The following is a 15222-nucleotide window of genomic DNA, read 5'->3' as shown; positions in this document are numbered from 1 at the left end:
GCTACTCACAGCTGTAATTACTAACAAATTTTTAACTCAGAATATTCACTTTAAGGTCCCTTTAAATAAAAGCACTCACATTAAGATCAAAACTTACTGTCACTGTCACCTAAAATTAAGAGGAAGGATTCTCAAGTCTCCAAAGGAAAAAGCGTAATCTGTACACCCTGTAGTAACCTACTTAGTATGCGGTATATTCACCTGTATTTGGTTAATCCTCCCATCCCAGAGCAAAACCATTCTTACTGGTGGTTTCCCACCTCAAGTGAATGGATTGCTTTTCTCTTAAGAATCCAATCTGACCATATCTTCCATATTGCTTGCTGCATACCTGCCTCAGTCACCTAAAAGTTAATCTAGCGATATGACATCTTATTTGTAGCTGTCAGCATCTGAAGCAAAATCAGCTTAGAGAAGTTAATATTGCCAAATTCAGTATCTCCAGGTGTACATTAGGTAGAGTTAACTAAGCCAGAATGTCACCTGGCACCAACTAAAGCCAGCTATGGCCACTCAAAGGTATGATTTATGTGTTCATAGATAAAGCTAAGACAAGGTAATTACTAGACAAGGATCAGTGGAAAATAAGTATCAGTATTGCACCAATGCAAGACAAAATATACTTTATTATAACAGCAAATGCACACAGTGCTTTAGGTAAGGCATGCTACTAGGAATCTGCATATAATCAAAGGGCAGTATGGAAATAAATGGGAATGTTGTTTCTTAATACTTAAGTCCATGGTGAAGGAAAGACAGAATTTGTGTCCACTTATCTTAAATGCAGTATTATACAGCTACTTAATCAGATCCCTATGCCTCTAACCAAGAGCCCAAAGGTAAGCAAGAGAAACTTAATCTTAACTGTACTCACAAGTTACGTCTAATATCAATGGCAGATTTTTCTAATTGAAGCAAATTTTCTCTCTTGACAAAGACCAAGAAATTGAGCACTCAAACGTCCATTCAAATTAGCCAATTTTAATGTCATTTACTCCACCACAAACAAATACTAGACTATGTAGAAATAGTTTGGATAAAGAAACATTTACATTTTAATACTTCATAATGTAAATTTGGGGCTAAAATAACACCCTGAGTCAAATCTGCTCTCCTTCACATGAAGGGACCAAGTACAGTTTTAATTTCAATAGCTTGACTTTCTTAGGGAAGAGCTGAGAAAATGATGCTAATGAGAGCTAGTTCTTTGATGATACTATTAGGCTCTACAGACCCGTCAAAATCAAAGCAAAACTGAGGACAGGCTGAAATGCTTTGCAGAGCAGTATTTTCAGACAGGCTGCTTCATTTCCTCCCTTCTTTTAGAACAGATGCAGATGATATGCTTTCTGCATGAATGCACATTGACATTCTGTTCAACTGTTTTCCAAATACAATACTGTGGATTTAAACAGTATGCTTTAATTTAAACAAAGTAGTATCTCATACACAATAAATTTAGCTTACGAGATGAAAAGAAACAGTACTATGAAAATTGCTATCAAATACTCTGCTCTTTTTAAAAAGTGTTTTTTAAAAGCAACACAGGACCAAAAACATTCAACTATTCCTTTATTTATATTACTATGCTTAAGTTACATGGAAAGGACAACCAAGCAGTTCTGCCCCATTTCAGGAAAAGTTTCCAATCAACACCAATTACGTGGTGACAAATAACTAGGAATGGTGACATCTTTGGGTCCAGACTGACAAGGAAGAATGGGCTCTGGTCTACAGTTCATCTCCAACAAGAATATGGCCCGATGGCCAGCACAAGCTGCACTGACACTGACCCTCGGCGCTGGCCACAAATCCGGATCTCCTCTCTGAAGCTAGCAAATCAAGTGAAATAACTGGGTTTTTCAAAAAACGTTTTAAAATAAAGCCCAAACAAGTTTAAAAACCATGCTCTTGACACATTTTTCTTTCAAAATTTACATAAAACACACGTTTCCACTCTAATAGCCCAGATTTTTTCTCTCATATAGCCCACCATGTAGCTGCAGATAGACTATTCTGCCTCAAGATGTAAAAGTAGGGAAAAAAGTTTAACAGCATCTGCATAATATTCTCTCTACACACTGTTGTTGGATGGAAAATAGAAAATTAAAAAAAGAAAGAAAGAAAGAAAGGTTCCATCTTAGATTCTTATAACCCTTGTTCCGCAGTTCATGAATCCGACTCTGATGCTAAGGTGACAGTGTATGTAAGTAGATTTGTTTTCAGTGAAGGAGACCTGGGAAAAGATGAAGTTATCTCTTTTTCTTCAAGAGTTATCAGATGGTACATGCTCCTCAAAACCCTCACTCTCGCGAACTAGAGCACGTTCCAGGATCACACGGCCTTCCTTATAACGCTGGCTGTCTTCAGTAGCAAACTCATAGATCCATCCCAGTTTGCTATTGCAGTTTTTACAGCTCACATCTCGAACCATGTGGCGGCCAGTGAGCATGACCCGGTCTTGAACTTCACTGTACTGCAGGTTAACTACCTAAGAAACATGTGAAAACAAAATTGCAAAAGCAAGTCAATTATTTGCCAAAAAGTACACAATATTTGGTTGGTGCAGTAACAGCAAATTCAGAAAAAGTAAACAGCAGTTACTTTAGTCAGAGCTCCAATACCCCTTCCCAAGAGCTATTCTTAGAAGCTGCGGGGACAGGTAAACATCTGGAATTGCACTGCACTGGACCCTAATGCGACCACGCATTACTGCGCTAGTCCAAGCCACACTATAAATACTAGCTACATTTCTGAGTTGTATGAAGAGTCCCTGACATGGAGACATAAACTGTAGGATTGGGCCCAATTGTTATTCACCGTTTAATGATGAATGCAAACAAGGTTACCAATGTAAAAGATCTGGTACACAACAGGTATTTCATTAAAAAGTCTGCCAAATTTGTTTCTGAAAATACATTTTACAGACAAACAGACTAGGAAAAGCCTACATTGCCATACATCGTTTTCAAGTGGGTTCAAAGAATCTGTGAAGAATTTCCCGGGATCCTGAACACTCAACAATCCTCTATACTTGACTTTTCTGTAAACGGCCAGATAGTAAATATTTTTGGCTTTGAGGTCAATATGGTGTTTGTTGTAACTATTTAGCCTGCTATTGTAGCACAAGAGCAGCCATAGATAACACATAAATGAGTGAGCATCGCTGTGCTTCATTAAACTTTATATATTTTTTTAAAAACAGGAAGCTGGCCAGCCATAGCATGCCAGCTCCTGCCCTGCACTCCAATAAAGATCAAGGAGTATACATGACTAATTCTTTGAGAGAAAAACTTGTTTCTAAATTGAACAGAGGAGTGTCCACTGGGGAAGATTAGCTGACCTTCTAAGAGCAACACCCTAGCACTAGTTCTGTTCCTTAGCCTAAAAGACTTGGAAATTCAACTTCACTAGTACACATTAGGCTCTAGAAGGCAGAAATCACATTAACCAATTCCAAAGTAAGCCAGAAATTAGAGAAGCAACTAGACTAAGTATTTATTTGTAAATCAGGAAACTTCCTGTTGGCAAATCTATGTAATAAACTAAATCAGAATCAGAGGGATGACTGGTGAGCATCAGTTAGAGCAAGAGAAGTTGGTCAGATGACCCCTACTCACTTACACTGTCAAGCTATGAGTTTAATGCAGCTACCTCCCCATAAAGATAAATCAGTGACAGGGGTATGGGGATGGCTCAGCCCCTTCCTTCCACAGTCTGTGAAGTCACTACTAAATTCCTACACTGAATGTTTCCTGAATGGAGACCACCCTTCTTCTAACAGTCTTTCAACTTTCAAGATTAAAAATCACATTCTAGTAATATACCTTCCTAAGGTCCACTCAAAGACAAGCCAGTGGGCAATAATTTCTATAGACTGCAGCTCTCATTCTAAGCCTTCCTGGTATCTCAAGCTCTGAGGAGTATTCTGGTACTATTGTCAGATATATTCACCACTCAACCCACTTAGGAAATGAAACTGATTTTCCCACAAACCTTGTTAAAAAGAAATGCTCTGCCAGTGGCGCCAGTGAACCGAGTGGAGATGAGTTCTGAGCGGTTGGTCAGAATCGTATCGCAGTTTGCACAAGAAAACAGACGGGTACCACCGATATGATCAAGGAAAATTCTGCCCATTTTTATAGTTGAAGTTCTAAAAAACCTAGGAGCAAATGGAAAAGGAGAATAAATGCATTATGATTTTAAAAATCTGTTAGTATCTACTTGGTTGGGGTCATAGAGGACCATTTATATTGTGATCTCTGTTTTGTATTATTTGATATGTGAAACAGCTGACTGAACAAAAGGATCCCAAGTTCATGCACTGAACAAAAAAACAGGCACATGCAGGCTAAGAATATTTTAGAAGCAGTAAGCCAAAGAAATAAACATGCTCAGGCAGGAAAAGACATGGTATCACTTCTCTTTTGGTTGATATGAAAAAATAGGAAAAATGTGGAGTATCAGAAACTGAATGACAAGCACAGGGAGAGAGCAGAGAAAGGATTAAGTGTTAAGTATCCATTCTGAGTATGTGTAATTTCAGGAAAGACTAGAAAAGCGGGCAATCAGAAAACAAGTGGGTTTCTGGTCATCAAGTATCTCTACAACCATACAGGGGTGATGCCACTAACATTACAGTAAGTTTGAGTCCATGGAGCACTGTACTACCAGGTGCTTTACTTATTTCAAAATTATCGCAACTCTGTGAGGTTATCACCCCCATTTCATAGATTATCCAAGGATATTAACTAGTTTAATCCAAGGATTAAAGCTAGTTTACACAGCTTTCAAGTCCAGAAATATCATAACTGGAATGCATGGACCCAACTCAAAGCTGAACTTCTTCTATTACCCTACACCGCCTCCTCCAAAAGGGCACACAAGATGGTCTAGGATTGGCATAAGGTTAGGAAAACAACTTACAAAGAAGGGAAAGATGAACCATTGTTGCATAACTTACTGATAGCTAATAAATCGTAAGTCACAGAAGTGATGAAACACGGGGGGAGAAAGCTCTGAATCCAACTAAGATCTAGATGTAATCAAGAATATACTATAGCTTTCATTTAAAAAAAGAATTTAATCCTAGGTGTAGTTATTGGCCCCCTGTGTTTTAAATATTACCTGTCTTTAAAATGGCATGCAGAGCTGATATAGCTGCCACTATGAAAAAAATACAAGAGTCCACTGTCATCTTAAATTTGGGGAAATTCCATTACTAATTTTATAAAAAGTTCCATTCCTCCTCACATCTGTGAACTTCCTCAGCCATTAGGCAGTCCTAATGTCATCAGAAATGTCATTATCACAAAGATCATGACTCCCATTAAACATTATAATATGGAAGTTTAATAAGGAATGAAAAACAAAGGATAGATATAATTACAATTTGTAGCTGGTAAGAGGAAAACCAGTTTACAAACAAGAATGTCAATGAATAAAACCTGAGTAAAAACACCAAGACTTAAGAACTGATACATAGCTTTCTGACTGCCTTTCCGCAAAAGGCCAACAGGCAAGATTCACTGCCGATTGTTTCAACCCTTAAGATGACAGCATTACTTTTTCCCAGATGCTTAGGGACCCAATTCTGTTAGATGAAAAGTCACGGGCTGCAAATCTGAGGCTTGCAGGCTGAATTCACTTGGTGGTGTAGGGACACAGCAGTGAACAAAACAGACAAATAACCCTTTTCTCACAAAACGTATGTGGCCTATTTTGTTTGGCCCACAGTTTTTTATTCTTAATAAAAAACAGTTGAGTTGCCACTAAAATTTGAGAGATTTCACTAAAGAACCCGTATTTGGGCCTTTTTTAAACACTGGGGAGGCCTGGCAACATGGGCATGTTTTCATGTAGGGCAGCAAGCAACTAGAGTTGAGAGGTAGCTGCAACTTTACCCGCAAGGTCATTTCATTTGTCCAGTCTCCACCCTGCATCACATAATTACTTCACCTTTAAGACATGTGAGTTTAAGACTCCTGATAGAAAGAAATCATCCAGCAATCCTGTAAGCGGTTGATCTTGGTCATGTTTCTTAATACTGGTTACAGAAAAGAATCAACAGCAAGTTTTTACAATCTCACCCTGTGAGACACAGTCCTCATGTCACCATCATCATTAGCTAGTTAATACTGCATTAATAAAGGGAAGAAAGCAAGGGGAGACCAGACTATAATTCACCAGGAAGCTGTCACTTCACACAGTATTATTCCTCCAAGGGGACTGATTAACACCCCACCCTCCCTCCCTCCCCCCACCCGCTAGGGGACTGTTGGAGGGAGCAGGGGGAGAGGCACCTACACGCGCAGCAGGGGCCAGGGTGAGGGAGGGAAGGTGTCTGTCAGTCTAGCCTGGGGAACGACGCATTGGCCAGGGAGTGGACGCCATCAGAAGCGTGCAAGATCTTGGAGTTAACTGCTTAGTTTGAAGCTCCTGGTTAAAAATCACCCGAGTTCCCTGGCTCTTGTTCTTGTGCTCTCTGGCTCCGTGACCCACACTCACCTGTGGACTTGCCTGTTCTCTCTCCACAGCCATGGGGTCTTAAGCAGCCACATGGCCCACAGCCATGTGGACTCCACACGCAATGTGTGCAGCTGGGAATACAAGCTAAGCTAGCCAGATGCTGGACTGGACTGTATTTAATACGGAGAAGAAATTCTGGGCAGTGGCCTTTATCTTGGCCCTGCTGAAGACAAGGCTGGACTTTTTCCATGACGAGATGGATAGAGATGGGACCCTGGAGGGGAACTCCCTTAATTTTATAGCATCAATAAAGATTTCCAAGAAACCCCCATCTTCCCATTGGGGCCTCAGGAAATTCTTTTCCTCGCGGCACCCCAAGAACTGCACTTCCACTGATAACACTCAGATTCTGTATTTCTCTGAAAACTAGTATTTGTACAATGCTTTAGTTTCCAACTTGGGTTTCTGGAACTTGCTACTTTAAAGCCAATTTTCCTTCAAACTTTTAAATAAAATATTCACATTGTAATTTATTTCAACCATAATGCAGGAGTAATTAGATGTTTTTGAACTGACCATGCCTGATACAATGCTATTGTGGAAAATTTACTGGACTTCAAAATGAACTTTCCCTATGCCTTCTGCCTACAACATTCTATCTTTGGTTCAAAATTACCATATAGCTGTGACCATTTGCCACTGGATACAGGCAAGCTCTTTATTCCTAAGTGGGGTAAATAGATTTAACACGCTTTCTCCTCCCTGCTTCAAATTCAGTCTATTTTTTACTCAAGTGTTTTTACTGGATTCAATTATATGACTCATTACCAAGACCAAAAATATCAGTGCAGAATCACCATTCCTAATTGTGGCTGCTACTTATAGCAGCCACCTATATGGCAGCTACCTATGTGCCTACTACCTATATATATATACAAAATGTAGTTTTTATTTTATTTACTAAATATAACTGTAAAATGTAGCTTTTAAAAGAAAACTATTCTTATTTGCCAAGAGATAAGCTAGAATGCCTTAGAATCTAGCAAAAGCAAGCAAAACTACACTTGCTGTCAGACGTTCTTGAGAAGTAGGAAAACCTCTGTAGGGTATTAGGTTCCAGGTGCTAAGCCTTAGCTTTGCAGGGCTAGAAACACAACCTACTACTGACTTACATTACCCAAACTCTCAAGAGGTTGCCATCAATCAGAATGTCACTTCACTATTTAAGGGGGCAGGTCTTTAAAAAGCTAAGACATAATACCTGGATCAGGAATCTCTGAACCTGGATGATATGCTGAACCCTTCCTTAGGCCTAATGATTATTTAGTGTCTACACTGAATGGGACACTGCCTTTGGTACTTTACATATTTAATCTTGACAATTTCTAAAGTAGGTATTTATTACCCCACTTTTGTAGCAGAATTACAATTGTATGACTTTCTGACACTGGTATCTGAACTACATCTTGCTCCAGTTCTCTTCATTCCACTCTTTCTTAGTGACCCTCGAGGGCTGCCAGATTCACAGTCTTTCTCCCTCAGCTTTATCACAGACCCCTCCTGCCTCCATGCTGATCCTGTATGCCGTATTTTTGGTCGGTGAAAATTCCAATTACACACTCTCAACTAGAAATTTTTAGAGCTCATACAGATCACAAATTTAAACTGGTTTTTGGCAAATTTATAAAGTTGTACCACTAGCACCCCCAAGAACTCCACTCCCACCAATAACAGCTTTAGAATTATTTCCATCACCTCACCGCAAATTCCCACAAACCCTTCTGCAGTCAATCCCTCCTCCCACCCCTAGCCACAGACAACCACTGATCTACCTTCTGATTGTTTTACATCCAAAATACTTCCCAAATATGCAAGTCACCTTGCTTGGACTTAGAAGAGTTCCAAATCTCTTCAGCGACATATTTCTAAAACATCTTAAAAGTGCCTTTTCACAGATGACTAATGTTCTGTGTTGAATCTGGGGGTCACCTTAGTGTGTCCCTAAGTAATAAAATGTGCTCTTTGGCATCTGTCAGTGTTGAAGTTCAAGTTTATAACCAAAGTTAAGGTTCCCCCATGCCTTTTGATGTACCAGTTTATTTATCCATTCACCTCCTGAAGGACACTATGGTTGCTTCAAAGTTTTGGTAATTATAATCTAATAGGTGTGTGGTGGTTATCTCGTTGTTTTAATTCACATTTCCCTGATGACATATGATGTAGGCATCTTTTCACATGCTGCTTGACACATCTTCTTTGGTGAGATGTCTGCTAAAGTCTTTGGCCCATTTTTTTAAGCAGGTGGTTTTCTTGTTGAGTTTTAGGAGTTTTTTTAATGTTTTGAATAATAGTCCTTTATAAGGTATGTCTTTTGCAAGTATTTTCTCCCAGTCTGTGGCTTGTCTTCTAATGAGAAGACATTGCCTTTCACAGAACAGAAGTTTTAAATTTTAATAAAGTCCAGCTTATCAATTATTTCTTTCATGGGCCATGCCATTGGTGGTGTGTTTTAAAGTCAATGCCATACCCACAATCATGTAGGTTTTCTCTTATCTTCTGGGAGTTTTATAGTTTTGCATTTTACATTTAGTTTCATGATCCATTTTGAGTTAATTTTGTGAATGGGGTGTAAGGTCTGTGTCTAGATTCAATTTTTTGCATGTGGATTTACAGTTGTCCCATACCATTTAGGAAAAAAACTCTGCTCTACTGTATTGCCTTGGTTCTCTGTCAAAGATCAGATGTCCATTATTTACGTGGGTCTATTTCTGGGCTCTCTATTCTGTTCCACTGATCTATTTGCCTATTCTTTTGCCAATACCATACTACCGTAATCCCTATCACTTTATAGCAAGTCTAGAAGTCAGGTAGTGTCAGTCTTCTGACTTTATTCTCCTTCAATACTGTGTTGGCCACTCTGAGTCTTTCGCCTCTCTATAGTTTGTTGCTATTCACAAGGTAACTTGTTGGGATTTTGACTGGGACAACACTGAATCTACAGATGAAGTTAGGAAGAACTGACATCTTGACAACACTGAGTCTTCCTATCCATGAACATGAAATCTCACTCCATTTATTTAGTTCTTCTTGATTTCATTCATTAGTTTTATATTTTTCCTGATATAAATCTTGTACACATTTTGTTGGATTTAACTTATGTATTTCAGCTTTTGGATGCTAATATAAATTTTATTGTTTTTAATGGCAAATGCCACTTGTTCATCGCTGGTATTAATACACACATACAAGCAAATTAAATATTATAGTATCTTGTTCTTTGATCTGGCTCATTGCTAAATATTTTCCTTAAAAGCAGGGGTCAGCAAACTAAGGCCTGTGGGAAAATTCAGCTCACCATCTGTTTTTGTACTGCCGACAAGCTAAGAATTTTACACTTTTAAATGGGGGGGGGGACTATTTTGTGACACATGCAAATCACATGAAATTCAATTTCCAGTGTCCTAAATAACATTTTATTGGGACACACCCATTTATTTATAATTGGCTGCTGTCTCACTATAATGCAGTTTGAGTAGTTGTAACTGAAACCTTATGGCTTAAAAAGATTACACTATTCACTATCCAGCCATTGACAGAAAGTATACCAACAACCTGCTTTAAAATCTTTCATTTAGAAAGTAGACAGTCTTTCTCAGAAAAAAGTACACTTGGTTGGCATTCAGGTTCAAGGATCAACAGAAGTATCTGAAGAGGTCAATTTAATTCTGCTCCCTTGTCTTCATGGTTTTTGCTAGCTAAAATCTTTAACTTTCCATAATCAGTTCAGCATGCTGAAGATCAACTCTAAAAAGATTATAACAATAGGTAATAGATACCCAGCTTCTGCCTTCTTCTCTCCTCATCCCCAGGATTTAAACAATATAGCTCAAACCCTTGAACTCTGGAGTCAGACTGCCCAAGTTTAAATCTCAGCCTTGTCCCTTAAAAGCTGTGTTAACTTTGGGCAATGTATCCTCCCGAGTTGTGAGAATGGGAGATAACACATTCTTAGAACAGTGCCTGGCACACAGTAAATGCTAAATAAAGGTTAATACAGTAAAGTACATACATTACCTTCCTCACCACTTCCCACCCAACTTCCCTCTCCTATTACAGATGAAGCAAGCCAAGGCTCAGAAAGGATCTGAAACAAGTAACAATTAACTGGCTTCACCTCCAGTTAATTACTGCAAAGCTAAGTGACCAGGTGACAGAAATTACAAGCAGGAGGAAAGTTAGAAACCTCTGAAGCATCTCAAATTCTTAGTGTCACAATTCTAGATCTTAAAATAGGTACTTGCCCTCCCCGTAATTAATAATCCAGTTAGGATTCAACCCTGGCAAGTAGAATACCCTGAAGGAGGCAGCACATTTACCAGCCCTAAAAATACCAGGGAAGAGAAAAGTAGGTATTGATTTGCATCTAAGGACCCTATGACCAGAAAATACCTACTTCACAGAGACTTTCCATAGGCCACAGAAAACACAACCACCAGAACTGAGAGGGGCTTTTCCACTGCACCAGAAGGTGGTGGTAGACAAATGCAGGAAACAAGCCTCACCTGCATGGAACTGGCTGTAACCCTAGTACAGAAAGGGTTAAAGGAATCTGCCATTCGGGAGGATGTTTTGCAAATGGTTCTGTTAAAATGGAAACGTGGGGAAAGGAAGCATGCTTGTATTTCTGGTTTTCAGTCCCTTTTCTCTCCAAAACAAAGAAAGGAACAAAACCCAAAGAACTTTTAACAGTTCGGGGTTGATTACTATAATTAACACTTACTGTTATTGTAATCTCATTAATTATTTTCATACTGACTTGTGACCAAATTCTATTGAAAACCTATAAAGGAAAATAACAAACTGAGTTTTATCTACAAAACCAATTTTCCCATTTATGTACAAAACACTCACCCAGCCAAGGTTTCAGTTACACAAGAAAGCTGTGCTTTCTTTTGTTAATTCTTTTGCAATACCTGACCAGTTTCCTTTGCTATGTCAAATGATTGACTTTCTGGTTGTGGAATTAGGTCTTCATTTTGACAGTAACTTTTATATTTCTGTTCTTGATCCTCGAATAATGTTGTTGTTAAATGTTTTCCAAGTTTACTGTATTTCTATAACACTTTTTGTTTAGTCATCACTAGAAAATAAGACTAGTCATGTAACTCAGTGAGTCACCTAAACAATTCAAGTTGGTAATCCTCCCAGTCCTTTGGAAAGACAAATTCAAGATCTCTCATTTGCTGAGTTGCAATACCATGAGTCAAAACAGCCTCAAACTGAATAGACTGGAGTATAAGTTAACTATCTGGTTTCGTGATACTGGTATCAAGTAACAAGTTCATGTCAAAGCTAAAGTCAGTTCTTACATTACCCAGACATTACTATACAGGATTACCAGAGAAATTGGTATTGATTTATATAGTCATTTAGATACTTTGTAACTGAAATTTATATTCTGGGCACAAATATACTTAGGACTATCTTCACAACTCCTGATTATATTTAGGACTAGCTTCATGTCTCATGGATTGGTTTTCTGGAGGCTGGTAGCTCATTAAAGCTCTTCTTTTAGACTTAATTTTGGCCTTATTTCCTTTCCCTTTTTATTGTTTCTAAACATTTTTCTCTTCTACCACTTAAGTAGAACAAAAGAAAAGGCAAGTAAGTCTAGGAATGAGTCCTTAATGATCCAACCAGGTATTATTTTAGTAAAACCCACATGGATTTTGCTAATCTTTTTAGAAAAGTTGTTAAAATATAATTTACTTTAGTTTCTCTGTATAGAATTAAATAATTTACTAGAACACATTTCGCCATCTCCCCCTCCTATAGATAAGATGGTTCCTAGAGATACTTATTTAAAAAAAGGAAACAAAAGACACCCAGTAGGCCTGTACGGGGCATTGACAAGGGTGAGGACACCCTCTAAAAAGGTAGACATCAGTCCTTTCCAAGAAGCTACATTCTACCTGGTGTTCCAGTACATGCCCATGAAGATAATGGGATATGTGGAAAATATCTTCTGTGCCAAACTGCACAACCTCCACCTTCTCACTAGTTGTACCTGCTCCAGGTCTCTGTTTTTGCTTGTAGGCCTCTGTCTGCCTAACAGCAACCCAAAGCTTCTTCACCTCCTAGGTCTAATCAATACTAATCCACTTCAGAATGCTTCCAACTTCACTTTACTTCATCTCTCACCGCCCCATTTTTGAACTCTTGTAACACTCATTTCATAACTTACTAATATTTAACTTTGCATTGTACTCAATTTCAGTAGTCTATGACTCCACTAAACTGTAAGCTTTAAGAGAAACGATTCTAAAATCTTTGCAATTTCCTTTTTACCTAACACAGTACAAGTATGCAATAAACTTTTAGGAAAAGAATACACCAAGACACTTCACATCTGGCACAAACGTGTACCCTGGAAACACTTCATGCATTTTGATTCGTCTGTGTTGGAAAGCAGCCGCAACACTTCATATGTGGCTGTGCGAAATTAGCCAATATCCTATTACCCCCAGTTACTTCTCCAGCACGTCTAATTTTCCAAAAACACCAAGTTTAGCCTGAGGTTACTTCAGGTTTTCCATCTGTCAAGGAGACCCGGAATAAAAATCCTCAGATTACCAACAGGGCTCTGTAAACAGAAAAAATTTAAAAATAAATGAGCTGAACACTTTCCAGGCTCTCCCTTGTAGGGAGGATTACTAGGTGGAGTCAGGATTAAGCAGACCTCTGTAGTAGCTCAGTTTTCCAACTCCCGCGGCTCACAATACTCGCTGTCCTACGCACCTACCTACACAGGCGTGGGGCACAGAGGGGTTGCAAGGGCGCGCCTACCCTCCTACCAGCGAGAGGAAGGCCGCGGGGCGGCCGCGGGACCCAGGCGCCCAGCGCGTTCAGCCCGCAGCCGTCCGGGCCCTGCCAGCCCGCAGCCCCGGCTGGTCCCAGCTGATTGCGGGCACGTGACCCCGCGGGCCAATGGGGAGGGGCCGGGGCGCGGCGCGGTCGGGCCTCGGAAGGCACAACAAACACCGACCGAAACAGCTGAGCGGGCGGCTGCGCGGAACCCCTGCCGCGCCCCCCGGCCCGGGACGTCCCCCCAAACCCAACAGTCACACCACGCCCTCCGCCCGGCCCGCCGGCTCCCTCCCTCGGTCCAGGGGTTAGCTGGGTGGCAAACGTTCGCCCAGCGGGGCAGAAAACAAAAGCCAGCACCGCCCTGCGCCCGCGGCAAACGCCAGTGGGCCGCGCGGACGTAGCCCTTTTTAAGGACAGGCCTCGCCGCGGCGCAATCACGGCCCCACAACTCCCAGTCGAGTTCACGCTTCGCTCGGGGGACAGGAGCGCGGCGAGGCGGCCGGGGCGGGAGGCCTCCCGCCGACCACCGCGGCGCGGAGCTTGGGGCGCGCCCCCGATACTGCGGCGGGGACGCGGCCCGTGGGGGCGGGGCAGCCGGGGGGTGGGGGGAATCGCTGGCCGAACTGCCGGCGGAGGGGGCACCCGAGGCCTGGCCGCGACCTGTAGGGACTCCGAGGCAGCGCCGGGGAATGGCCGGGAAGGGAGGCAGCGGCGGGAGGGCGCGGATCCGAGCTGAGGGGTCGCGGCCGCGGCGGTCGCACCGGCTGTCCGGGCTGCGCGGCGGGGGCGGGCCGACGGCAGCCGCCGCGTCCGGGCCTCACAAAGAGGAAACAGCTCAGTTCGTCCGGCCGCAGCCCCCGCGGCCCGGGCCCGCCCAAAGGTGGCCGGGGGCGGATTCCCCGGGACCCCGGTGGTAGCTCGACTAGGAAGAGGCACTTCCTGCCTGGGCCCCCGCCCCGGACCGACTCCCGAGTGCTTCGAAGCCGCCGACCTAGGGGGTCCTCCGGCGGGCTCCCAGCCCAGCCCCCGCCTGTCTTACTCACCCCGAGCGGCTGTGAGATCCGCGGCCGCCCGCAGCTCTTCCCTCCTCAGCTGGGATGGAGCCCCTCGGCCACCCTAGTCTCTAGGTTTAGTCAGGCCCGGGCCTTGGCCCCGCCTCTCCCTGGTTGGGCCTTGGCGTCAATCACCCGGCGTAGCTCCGCCCCTTGAACCGTCGGTCCTCCCGGTTGGCTCAGAAAGTCCTTCATTTCTAGGCCCCGCCCACTTCCCAGCACCCAGCCCCTTCCGCTGGGCCCGCCCCTTCTCGGGTTCACCCAACCCCCTACTCCGGCTCCGCGTCGCGTCGCTGCCCACCCCTCCCAGGAACTGCAGACTCGAGTTAAGCCCTCGGCAGCTCGCCCCGCCCCTGACCCAACACCTCGGGCTCGTACAGCCAATCAGAGAGGACAGCCCTGCCCCTTTCCAGAGGTGTCCAATGGGAAGAGACTGCGGATCCACCTCCCGGTCCCAGCTGAGAGCGCACAACACAGCGTCCACGTGAGTCAGCTTCTTAAAGGGGACGCCGCGCCCTTTCCGATTGCGGCAGCTGCGGGACCTCGCGCGTCGCCGGCGTCGCCAGGGGGTGGCTGAGGCCTAGTTTCCCGAGGCCCGGGGATGACGAATGAAAACAACCGGCTGTTTTCTAGGCAAAGTGGGTGCCCAGGTCGATAACACGCACCGTGCAACTTCTCCGAGGTTGCTGACCCTTGCCGCTCCTTATAGAGGCCGTCTTCCACTCACAAACCCAAACTTTTAAAATCTGAGCGTAAAGGAGGAGAGTATCTACAGAAAAAAAAGATTTTTCAGGCGTGCTCAGCTTCATTTACAACCCCCGGAGTTTTCGCTTGG

General features: G+C 42.7%; 1 protein-coding gene across 3 annotated transcripts; it reads right to left on the bottom strand.

Moving 5' to 3' along the window:
• Window positions 1–961: 961 nt before the first annotated feature.
• On the bottom strand, window positions 962–14482 carry YPEL5 (yippee like 5). Of its 3 annotated transcripts, none has more exons than XM_016209919.2 (3): window positions 14379–14482; window positions 3997–4162; window positions 962–2491 (listed from the first exon to the last, which is right to left on the bottom strand). In XM_016209919.2, the coding sequence occupies exons 2-3, from the start codon at window positions 4135–4137 to the stop codon at window positions 2267–2269; spliced, it is 366 nt and encodes a 121-aa protein (XP_016065405.1). In that variant the 5' UTR covers window positions 4138–4162; window positions 14379–14482; the 3' UTR covers window positions 962–2266. The 3 variants fall into 3 exon arrangements, with proteins under 3 accessions (XP_016065405.1, XP_016065422.1, XP_016065415.1); XM_016209936.2 differs by lacking the exon at window positions 14379–14482 and adding an exon at window positions 13271–13292; XM_016209929.2 differs by lacking the exon at window positions 14379–14482 and adding an exon at window positions 12990–13250.
• Window positions 14483–15222: the final 740 nt, after the last annotated feature.

This window comes from Miniopterus natalensis, chromosome 13, assembly GCF_054644295.1.
Source record: "Miniopterus natalensis isolate mMinNat1 chromosome 13, mMinNat1.hap1, whole genome shotgun sequence".
In the NCBI taxonomy this organism is placed as follows: domain Eukaryota; kingdom Metazoa; phylum Chordata; class Mammalia; order Chiroptera; family Miniopteridae; genus Miniopterus; species Miniopterus natalensis.
This window is presented reverse-complemented; position numbering and strand designations above follow the sequence as displayed.